Source organism: Nicotiana tabacum, chromosome 6 (genome assembly GCF_000715075.1).
Source record: "Nicotiana tabacum cultivar K326 chromosome 6, ASM71507v2, whole genome shotgun sequence".
NCBI classification, from domain to species: domain Eukaryota; kingdom Viridiplantae; phylum Streptophyta; class Magnoliopsida; order Solanales; family Solanaceae; genus Nicotiana; species Nicotiana tabacum.
The window spans coordinates 24,118,682-24,130,396 of record NC_134085.1 but is presented as its reverse complement, the minus strand read 5'-3'; the positions used below and the strand labels follow the sequence as shown (position 1 = coordinate 24,130,396).

Here is an 11,715-nt window from a genome sequence, read left to right as displayed (position 1 = left end):
ATCTTCACCAACTCTACGTAGTATAGTGTAAGTATATATAATTATATATATATGTGTGTGTGCTATATTCGATATATATAAGTTAATGCACTGATACTTAGTGCATAGTATAGTTTAAGTATATATATTAGCTATATTCGATATATATAAGCTAATGCACTGATATCTAGTTCATAGTATAGTGTAAGTATATATATTATATACATATATATATATAAGCTATATTCGATATATATAAGCTAATGCACTGATACTTAGTACGTAGTATAGTGTAAGTATATATATATATATATATATATATATATATATATATATATATATATATATATATATATAAGCTATATTCGATATATATAAGCTAATGCACTGATACTTAGTATATAGTATAGTGTAAGTATATATATAAGCTATATTCGATATAATATTAGCTAATGCACTGATACTTAGTGCATAGTATAGTGTAAGTATATATATATAAGCTATATTCGATATATATAAGCTAATGCACTGATACTTAGTACGTAGTATAGTGTAAGTATGTATATATATATATATATATATATATATATATATATATATATATATATATATATATATATATATATATATATATATAAGCTATATTCGATATATATAAGTTAATGCACTGATACTTAGTGCATAGTATAGTGTAAGTATATATATATATATATATATATATATATATATATATAGAAGCTATATTCGATATATATAAGCTAATGCACTGATACTTAGTACATAATATATATATATATATATATATATATATATATAAAAGCTATATTCGATATATATAAGCTAATGCACTGATACTTAGTACATACTTAGTGCATAGTATAGTTTAAGTATATATATTAGCTATATTCGATATATATAAGCTAATGCACTGATACTTAGTTCATAGTATAGTGTAAGTATATATATATATATATTATATATATAAGCTATATTCGATATATATAAGCTAATGCACTGATACTTAGTACGTAGTATAGTGTAAGTATATATATATATATATATATATATATATATATATATATATATATATATAAAAGCTATATTCGATATATATAAGCTAATGCACTATCGAGCCCGGAACCCATAGGTGTATATATATATATATATATATATATATATATATATATATATATATATATATATATATATATAAGTTATATTCGATATAATATTAGCTAATGCACTGATACTTAGTACATAGTATAGTGTAAGTATATATATTATATATATATAAGCTATATTCGATATAATATTAGCTAATGCACTGATACTTAGTGCATAGTATAGTGTAAGTATATATATATATATATATATGTGTGTGTGTATATATATATATATAGACACACGCACGCTTCGTAGTACTACTTAACTGCTTATATAGCATGTTAGAGTATATTTTAGTCTATTCATCCCTTGTATTACAAAATATTAACGGCTTACACTTATATTATTTACATAGTAAATACAAAAGTGATTTTTAATTTTGACCATTGTTGACCTGAAAAGAGACCAACTTTGGTCGCTAATTATACATGAATTTACACTAGCGACCAAAGTTGGTCGCTAAATTTAAATCAAATTTATTTATATTTTATATAATATTTAAAATAATAATATAATTGGTAAACGTTAGTACTGGGTCCCAGATTAGCGACCAAAGTTGGTCTCCATTTCTTTTAACGACCAACTTTGATCGCTAACTTTGAATTATATTTATTTATATTTTATAATTTTTTTTATATAAATATATTATAACTGGGTCCCATTTTAGCGACCAAAGTTGGTCGCTAACTTCTTACCCTTTATTTTGCGACCAACGTTGGTCGCTAATTTTAAATTATATATATTTATATTTTATAATTTTTTAAAATAATAATATAATTATTAAAATTTTATAGGTGGGTCCCATTTTAGCGACCATCTTTGGTCGCTAATCTCAGTTTACCTTTGACCAAGCAAGTCTGACCAGTCCGGTCAACATTTTGACGAAATTAGCGACCAAGTAGCGACCAACCTTGGTCGCTAATGTATTTCAAATATTTATTTTATTATTTTCGCTAATGTAGCGACCAACTTTGGTCGCTTTATGTGACAGACCAACTTTGGTCGCTTTTTTTTGGTCGCTTTTTTCGGGAATTCTAGTAGTGATAATTTAGAAATAATTTAACTTTAAACTTTTCATTTTACTCACTTTACCCTTAATGAAAAGTCTTTATAGCCACACAAATATTATGGTTTCACAAAACTTTTACTCCTTAAAATTTTAGCACCATATGTTTCAAAAATATTCTTTTCTTTCTTAAACTTTGTATTAATTCAAACTACCTCATCTAAATTGAAACAGAGGGAGTATTAAATTATTTCGTTATTAGTTCGTTTTGAAAAGAGTAACATATTTATATTTAAAAATAATTTAACTTTAAACTCGACTTTATTTTAAATAAGAAGTTTTTACACATATGTCAATATTATGTCATGTTTAAAATCTTAAATTTTTTATAAATTTATAATCATATATTAAATGTTTCTTATTAGTTAATGGAGACACCAAATTGTTAAAGAAATTTCAACAAAAAATGCTTGAAATATAGATAATACTCAGTTCTATTGTAACAACAACAACAATAAGAGAAATAAATCATCACAAGTGGGGTCTGGGGAATGTAGTGTGTACGCAGGTTTACCCTTATTCTTTAAAGGTAGAGGGGTTGTTTCAGATAGACCTTTGGTTCGGCAAAAATATAGTCACAACATAGTCGAAAAGAAGTATAATAATAAATAAACCATGAAAAGAAAACAGTAACACGAAGCAGTACCAACAATAAGATAACAAGAAAACTAGAGCAACAAAATAACTTGTAGTAATACAAATCTAAGTATAATTAAGAAAGTACGAGAATACTATTGATATTACATGTAAGAAAAGGATAAACTTTTGCGGCTAGCTAGTACCTACTAGTCATCTACCCTAGTTCTCGACCTTTATACATTCATATCAAAGGTCATGTACTCACTAAGTTGTAGATGTGCCATATCCTGACTTATTATTACCTTTCCCAAATACCTTTTTGATATGCTTTTACCTCTCCTCAGTCTGCCATGGGCAACCTCTCGCACCGTCTCACTAAGCATCTGGGTGTTTTCTCTTTACATGCCCGAAGACTCAGTTTTATTGTCATTAGTATAATAACCAAGTTGTTGTTTTATACTTCAATACCACACAAGAGGGAGGGGGAGTAATTTGTGTGGTGTCTAATTTTTCGCATGAACAGATTATAAAAGGACATGGTTCTTCTACGAGTTCCTTACACTATAGTTGTAGAATATTAAATGCAGAAAGTAAAGAACACAAGTATTTTTATGTGAAAAATACCTGGCTCAAAAGGTAAAAAATCACGACCTACTTCCCAGTAGAATTTTTCCCAATGCTTCACTAAATCACTAAGCCAAATAACAACGTTTACAAATCTCTTGTAAATCTAAGGATTACCTTTAACCCTTGTGGCAACCAGCCTCGGGCTGTTGTAACAATTTCAAGTTAACTCTAACTTGAACAATACAACTCAAAGTATCTAGTACAAATGCTTCTAGAGAAAGCTAAAAGGTACAACTCAAAAGCCCTACTACAATTGAACTAGAATAAAAGACAGACACTTAGAACTAGTTCTTCTATCTGGTTCATGTAACTTCAAGTTCGCACACTTGAAACTCACAGGAATTGCTTGCAAAATGTCTTATTATTTTGCTCTCAATTATTTCTTAACTTTAGCGTTTGTGTGTCACTTGTAAAAGAGAACACAACTGTGTGTGTGTGTATATATATATATATATATATATATATATATATATATATATATATATATATATATATATATATATATATATATACATATATATATTTCGTAGAATAAGGATTAACTAGAGTTCTAATACTTTACTCTTCCATAGTGGAAGAGTTATAGTTATCTTCAACTTCTAACTCCTCCCTTATCTAGGATAGAGTTCTCTTTAAGTAAGGAGTCCTGCTCCTTATAATTATGCAACATTTTCGTTAGAGATATCAGATATAACCACTTATGCTTATCTCCTTCACGTGCATACCTTGTGATTGAATCTACTCGTCCCCTGTATATATTGTGTATGAATATGGTTCATGCATGTATTCATTTGTCAAACTTTAAAACAAAACTTACTCAAGCCAATACAAGCGCTAGGAGAGTAGTTATCAATAATAAAAGTAACAAAATAATAAAAGCCTTACAGCACGAATTGGACGACAACTTCAAACATAGGTGAGATCTTTTGTGGGAAGAAGCACTCGGTGACACGACACATAATCCAAAGAAGACAAACTAGGAAAGAATTATTAGGACTATCAAACCTGTAAATACTCGGATAGTGCAAATATGGCTGTATGAAGAGAATCAAAGGAGGCAGCGAAAGTAAAATTAACGAGTTTCTTCGAACTAGATATTAATCAAGTAATTGATTACAGACTGAAGAAGAAATTAATCAACCAATTGTTTTTTGCCAAAAGATATATTAAGTGAACTTTTGCTATTTGCTAACCTCACAAAAATCATTACTGTTGGGTAACGTACTCTTCCGTCCTCGGAGGCTCATTCTCCCCTTATTATTTTTTGAGTAATTCATTTTCTACAGATATCATTTGTTATATTAGGGATTGTCAATACGTTTTCTGTTGTTATAAGATATATTAGATACATTTAAGCTACTATATTCATGAATACAATAGCAAAAATAGGCGTGAATAAGGGAAGTCCAGCTAAATCAGTTGTTGTATGAAACATGGGATTACAGCTGGATAGATTATTATATTCGAATGTATTTTCACGGCGTGAAACGGGAAATTACACTATTTTTAAACGGATAGTGAATCAATTAACATAATAGACTCCTAATATAACTCAACAAACTCAATTATAACACACAAATTTTATATTTTCAGTTATAAAAAAGATTCTCAACCGAAAAATACCCCAAAAACATAGCAATATTCAGAGAAATTATATAATACATATGAATACGTAAATTATATTAATTAAAAAAGAACATATGAATACATTCATGGCATATAGCGAAACAGTGAATACAATGAAATACATAGAATACACCAAGATACATTAAAATACAATTAAAAAAAATAGTGAATACAATGAAATACATGGAATACAACGAGATACATTGAATTACAATGAAAAGAAAAGACAATGAAAACTAGATGTTTTAGCTGTCGGAGGGTTCTCGATCTACGAGCAAGGAAGGCTCTGAAGTGCGTTTGAATAGTACGCGATGCAGCATCGCGTAGGGACTGACAAGAACGATGAGAACTAGAAGAGATACGGCGGAGGGAAGATTCTAGGGCGGCGATCCGACGGAGAAGAGCAGTTAGGGAGTATGCTTGTTCCCTCGTCATTGCCTCCAAAACTTTCAGAGACAGTCCTACCTCACTTTCCCTTCAAAACCATTTCCTTCTTCGCTTTCTTCTCTTCGTCAACATCACTCCTCAGAGCATCCGTTCCTTCCTCTTTCGCTCATCTTCTCAAACAATGTAAGTCTTGTATCAAAGCCAAACTCGTTGTTACAGGTGTCTTTTCACCTTCAGCAGACCCTACATTGAATGGCATGTATCAAAATAGAGAGAAATAAAAGTGTAACGGAATAGCGTATTTAGTGGCTTAGAGGTAGGAGGTAACCAAAATTAGATATTTTGCTATAAACATTAAAAGGTATCTATAAAATATATTTTTTTTATAAATGATATTTATTTAAAATAAATAATGTGTTAACCTTTACTACAGGAGGTAAAAATTCCTTATTTCTTTTTGTGTTTTGAATTTAAATTACATATACTGATAATATGAATAATGTCACACCTCCTTTCTCCCGAGGGGATAGGGAGTTTTTCCAATTTAAGTGACATAAATTGAAATGAAATTATTTTATTAATACAGAATCGCCACTTGAAATAATTTATAGTGTCCCAAGTCACCGATTTGTTAAACTCAATTTAAGTGACATAAATTGAAATGAAATTATTTTATTAATACAGAATCGCCAATTGAAATAATTTATAGTATCCCAAGTCACCGGTTTATTTTAAATCTCAAATCGAGTAAAGTGACTCTATTTTTACGGTCCAAGAATGCAGAAGACCGGGTAAGGAATTCTATTAACCCAGGAGCAGGTGTGAGGCACTCACGGTCACTCAACTATTAATAATTGGCCTAATTATCTGACTTATTACATGTTTTAAACCTATTATGCATTTTTAACTTTTATAATCGCTTTTATTTATTTATGAAATTATTTCTAAAACAAGTTACGATGGCGTACTCTTGTCGTTTGGTGCACATTACAAACCACACCGCATGAAATGCACTCGTAATTTACAATATGTTTATTTTATTATTATTATTTGAAGTTATGGTCGGGTTACATGAAATGCGCACCCGAATTGGGGATTATGTATCATGACTATGCCACGGGAACCGTACCCATAGTCACGATGATTCAATATTCGTGCGCCCAAAGCAACTAGCTTATTTGAATTATTTTTTGAACTACATTTGAAATGCATTGTGAGGCCAATAGAAATATGGAAGTCATTTGTGGGTATGTGTAAGATTGGACTGTTGCAATTATGGAATAAATATTTACAATAGGTTAGCGTTCACGCCCAATTCCTCTTGAAGCTAATCAACCCCAAACCAATCCAAACATATACCAATCAACTCCCAAAATCCAAATAGCTAAACCCAAACTTACTGCCATATTAAACCAATATACTAATCTAACAATGGTATCAAACAGACCACTTAATCCATAGCAGCAAAAGATTAATATGAATTTATCCAAAAGATTTCAATGAAGCTCATAAAGGAAGTACATATAGTCAAGAAAACCGATAAATAAATTAAGACGATGAACAGAGACGAAATAACACCGAGGAGCAGCAACAACTGACTAGAATCATTCACTATGCTAGCAAGATCAAATTGAGATAACATAAGTGAACGAAATTTCAGCTATTTTTATGACCATCTACAGAGGAAGAGAAGCTGGTTTATGGGTAGCGAAACTGTTGTATTTCAGTGGCGTTTTGAGGCTATTTTGCAGCTTGCTTCAGCTGCGTTTCGGGGGTGTTTTGCAGCTTGATTTCAAGCTATTTTTGGGACTGAAGTTCGAGGCATTATTTGGGGGTATTCATAGCTGGTATTTGGATGAAGAAAGAGGCTGAGTTTGGACTAATTTGCTCAACATAACATTGGTACCAACTTAACAGTAGATAATACAAAGCCTAACAGGAAAGTTTCATTCATCCATGGCCTATTTAGAGTAAAACAAGTAAGAGATAGACTCCTTATCTTTTCATGTAGCTCATAAACTTACTGTAAAAATGTTCATTTCCACAGACAACTACATAAGAGTCTCGACCGACCTAGTATTGACTTATTATATACAAGTTTTGGTTTTCCCATGACCGCTAGACGGAAGTTTGCTACTAAATATTCAATTATTATTAGGAATATTAATGTATAAAGATTTCTATTTAAGAGAACCAGCTAAGCTAGCTGTCCTCTTGTCGGGGGCCAGCAACCCCAAAGATTTGGGACCAAAAGCGGTTAGCGGTGACTACTGAATAAGTTTCTTTGGCTTTGTAACCGAAGTGAGCCGAGGAGCCGAGTGACATGCCAGCGCTACAAATTGAGTGCCAGCACCTAGCTGTGCTGTCAGTAAGAAGGTAGCCGGCGCCTTTCGAAGCACTTTCTATTTCTAGATAGAAAGGGCCTTTCTCGCTTGTTTAGCAAAGCCATGTTTTTGGCCTTATCTTGCAGGTGACGACGACGTCGAGTTGATGACACAGAAAGACTCGGCATTCATGCCAGGGAATCACAAGTGACTACTGTTGCAAGTCGAACAATTTAACTTCTAAGACTAACTCTTTACTACATACTTCTATCAATTGTATGAAACAGACACAAAATCATTTTGCTTCAAAATCCCACAATTGAGATATAATAATCAATGACTAATTTCAGCTCAAGTAATCAGTTAAAATAATCAGTCGAAGAAATAGCTAAAATAGAAACGACAAGGCAAATCCGGTGATGAATTCATGAGAAACCAGCCATAACAAAACATCTAGCAAAACTACACTTAAACAGAGAATAATTCTAGTTTTAGCATTCAAGCCAAAGTGAGCGACAAACTAAAATAGATGAAAATATATTCGGATTTAGTGGCGCATCTTCGAAATCAATCAGGAAATATGGCTTGAGTAACTCAAATCTTCATTCATAGATTTAAAGTGAAAAATAGATGAATATCTACATACCTAAACGCAGTAAAACTGTGCTAAACGACCAAACAAGAGTTGGAAATAGGAGCCAAACTTCAAGCTTTCAGCAGAGGATAACAACAACACAGTTTCTTCAGCAAAACCAGAAAAAATCGACACCAAATGCTAGCGAAATGTGCTTCTCCGTTCTCTGAATGTGTATGTGTCTACAGATGCGTGTTCTAGAAGAGAGAGGTGGATCGGCTAAGAGAAGTGAAGAAGAAGAAGAAGAAGAAGAAGAAGAAGAATAAGGGAGGGGGTGCGCCGTTTCTTAGCTGAAAATTTGATTTCCAAAAAATGGGGAGTCTTCTGATTGTGATTAGGTCTAGCCTTTTGCAAAGTGAGGTGAGATGGGTGTTTTAAGAGAAGGGCATGGGTCAGATCAGGGTTTTTAAAAGGAAATTGGGCTGGGGTTTGGTTTGGGCTGAACGGAGATGGGCTCAGACTGGCCCAAGTTGAGCTAATGAAGCTCAAAAGACCAATGCTTCTTTTTCTTTTAGATTTCATTTTTAGCCATTAATTAAACTATCATAATGTATTAACTAAAAATTGTAAAATTAAAACCCTTTACTACTTTATCTAGCAATTAGTTAATTAACTTAACAATGTGAAATAATGAAAGGAAATTACTAATTTAAAACCAAAAGCTAAAAAATGTAAAATAAAAAAAGACTTGTATTTTTTGTGATTTTCGTTTGATAATGCAATTAATATGAGACTAAATGCTACAATGCAATTAAAGTCTAAAATATAAAATATGTCGAATTAAATATTTTTTATGATTTTCTATAGTTTAAAACAACTCTAAATATGCATGAACAATGCAAATAAATGCAAGAAAAATTCCTGAAATTCTATAAGAGCGATTAAAATTAAATATTTTTTTTGACTTTTTCAAGAGTAATTTTTTGTGTGGGCAAAAATTAGGTGCTCATAAATAATACTTACACTATTTATTGAAATTCATCCATCATAATCTTTTCTAAGTTATCAATTATTCTTTTCATTTTATTTTATGAAATCTTCATAGACAGGGTGCGAATTTAAAAAAAATTAAAAAACTACTGTGTTAAACGTGTCAATATTTATTCGACTTTAAAAGCTTGTCATAACGAATAAAGAATTACATTAAATTATTTACAAAATTGGCAAAATTATCATTTTTTTAAAACAGACAAAAAAAAAAGAATAGAGACGGCAACATTATGGTATAAATTATTTGTAATTTCTTTTTGAGGGCCGATTACGTAAATATTCAATTTATAAAACTTACAGTTGAAAAAGAATAACTTAAATGATATACTCTTGTGTTTTCTTTTTAATTTATTTTATTTGAAGCCTGCCGCTTATAGAAAAAAAATTCTTTTATTTTATTTTAAGTGACACATTTACTATATAGAGAATCAAAATTTTTTATTTCATTATATTTTAGATATCTTAAATTGCTAGTTATTGTAATTTATAATATATTTTATTACTTTTTAACTATATAAATTTTATTTTTGAAAAATATACAATTTTATATTTATATTCACACAAAAATTAGTCTATTTGACATTGACATTGGTACTCACTGGAACGGAGGGAGCCGTAAACATTTTGGACTCAAACAGCAACGTGACCTAATATCAACCGCGTCTATCACCCGTGCATAAAAGATGATCTAATTGTAAAAGTTGACAACTAATGCAACGTGTCAACTGATCAACAATCAGAACCTGCCTACTTTCCACGTTAAATCAACGTGGCGCCACTTCGTTCTCCCTCCCAACGCCAATAAAAAGCCTACAAAATGCTCTCTTTTTCTTCATTTTTGCTAACAAACAGATCGAATAGAAAGCAATTCGTGAAAACAGCTAAAGGCTAAAGCAAGCTTACTAGAGGAGGAAAAAAATGCAGGGAGCTAAGGAGAAAGCAGCTAATGCAGCAGCCTCAGCAAAATCTGGCATGGGGAAAACCAAGGCCACCATTGAAGAAAAGGTATCATCTCTGCGTTAAATATATAGTACGCATTGCCTTCGAGTAGTTTTAATATCGTACTTCCTCCCTGAACTTATTATTATTTGGTGGAGTCAAACAAGAGTTTTTTTTATTATGATTTATTTTACTTTTTATGTACTTTATCTGGTTTAATTTAGATGATGTAATTTGGTTTGACACAAAGTTTAAGGAAAAAGAAAAGGTCATATGTAATTTTAAGCTTAAGGCTCAAAAATTTTGAGCTGTTAAGGAAAGTTTGTCATTCAAGGGAGGGAGTAGTTTTTAAAAATGTAAAAAAAAAAAAAAAAATCAAAATTCTATGTTAAATTTATATAAAAAATTAAGTTACACTCTACTTGCACGACAAACAATTGGATTATACTTTTCCTAAAATTAATAAAGTGAAGGTTTACCTTTAATATGAATGCAAACTCCGATACGTACGACAATCGAAATGTTGGTAAAAAATTGGCTGTAATAACCATTTCTAGTTTGTAACATATTTAACAGGCAGAGAGAATGACAACTAGGGACCCGTTGAAGAAGGAGATGGCAACAGAGAAGAAAGATGAGAGGAAAACTGCTGCTGAGCTGAGCAAGAGAGAAGCCAATGATCAAAATGCAGCTGCAAGGTATGCACCCTATCTTCAGCATTAACACACACAAATAGAATTACCTTTTGTTAAATTTAGAGACATTCTAATAAAAATAAAGTAATTTATTTTTAACTAAACGCTTTTATAGTCACACAATGAGAAATGATATAAATATTTAATTAATTAAATTTGAATTCTGATTTCTGTTATTCCATAGGGATGGTGGAGCTCTGGGCTACACTACAACCGGGGCGCCAGAGTACTCAACGACTGCGTATGATCCAACAGAAGACGTGACTGGAGGTGGAGGGCCAGTGCGCTCCGGCCATCCGACTTCGGCGGGAACTATACAAGATTCCAGTTTTCCTTGTTGAGCTAGCAACTCTTAAGAAGAATAAATGTATTGGTTTAATTAATAGGATGAGAAGCAGCTATTTATACTCTTTGGTTTATGTGAATTAAAGGGTTGTATGAATGACACTTATTGTATTTGGATGTTTGGTGTTAGTTGAGTTTTTGTTTAAGGTGAAATAGTCTTAAAATGGGGAATGGGGAATGGGGAATGGGGAATGGGGAATGGGGAATTTTTTTAACTAAATTTATTTGTTAATAGTGAATATTAACGTGATATAATCCGTATTTGTAACGGATGTTTTTCAATTCGTGTATTGTGTTGCAACACTAAGCAATAAGCAGCCTAGTGCACTTCCCACAATGGTGCAAGTGTTCTGCCCATCA

General features: G+C 31.3%; 1 protein-coding gene and 1 long non-coding RNA gene across 2 annotated transcripts; one reads left to right on the top strand and one right to left on the bottom strand.

The window, feature by feature from the left end:
* Positions 1-5,074: 5,074 nt before the first annotated feature.
* On the bottom strand, positions 5,075-8,736 carry LOC142181598 (uncharacterized). The gene is made up of 2 exons (XR_012710271.1): positions 8,399-8,736; positions 5,075-5,671 (listed from the first exon to the last, which is right to left on the bottom strand). It is a non-coding gene; the product is annotated as an uncharacterized LOC142181598 (long non-coding RNA).
* A 1,466-nt stretch (positions 8,737-10,202) lies between these two features.
* On the top strand, positions 10,203-11,472 carry LOC107775665 (protein LE25). Its single transcript, XM_016595417.2, has 3 exons — positions 10,203-10,381; positions 10,892-11,013; positions 11,195-11,472. The coding sequence occupies exons 1-3, from the start codon at positions 10,295-10,297 to the stop codon at positions 11,349-11,351; spliced, it is 366 nt and encodes a 121-aa protein (XP_016450903.1). The 5' UTR covers positions 10,203-10,294; the 3' UTR covers positions 11,352-11,472.
* The last annotated feature ends 243 nt before the right edge of the window (positions 11,473-11,715 follow it).

Bases quoted from the DNA above. Each gene is read 5' to 3' on its own strand.
- LOC107775665 (XM_016595417.2), top strand. From the start codon at position 10,295: ATGCAGGGAGCTAAGGAGAAAGCAGCTAATGCAGCAGCCTCAGCAAAA. The intron at 10,382-10,891 runs GTATCATCTCTG...CATATTTAACAG, and splicing joins AGGCCACCATTGAAGAAAAG to GCAGAGAGAATGACAACTAG. The intron at 11,014-11,194 runs GTATGCACCCTA...GTTATTCCATAG, and splicing joins GATCAAAATGCAGCTGCAAG to GGATGGTGGAGCTCTGGGCT.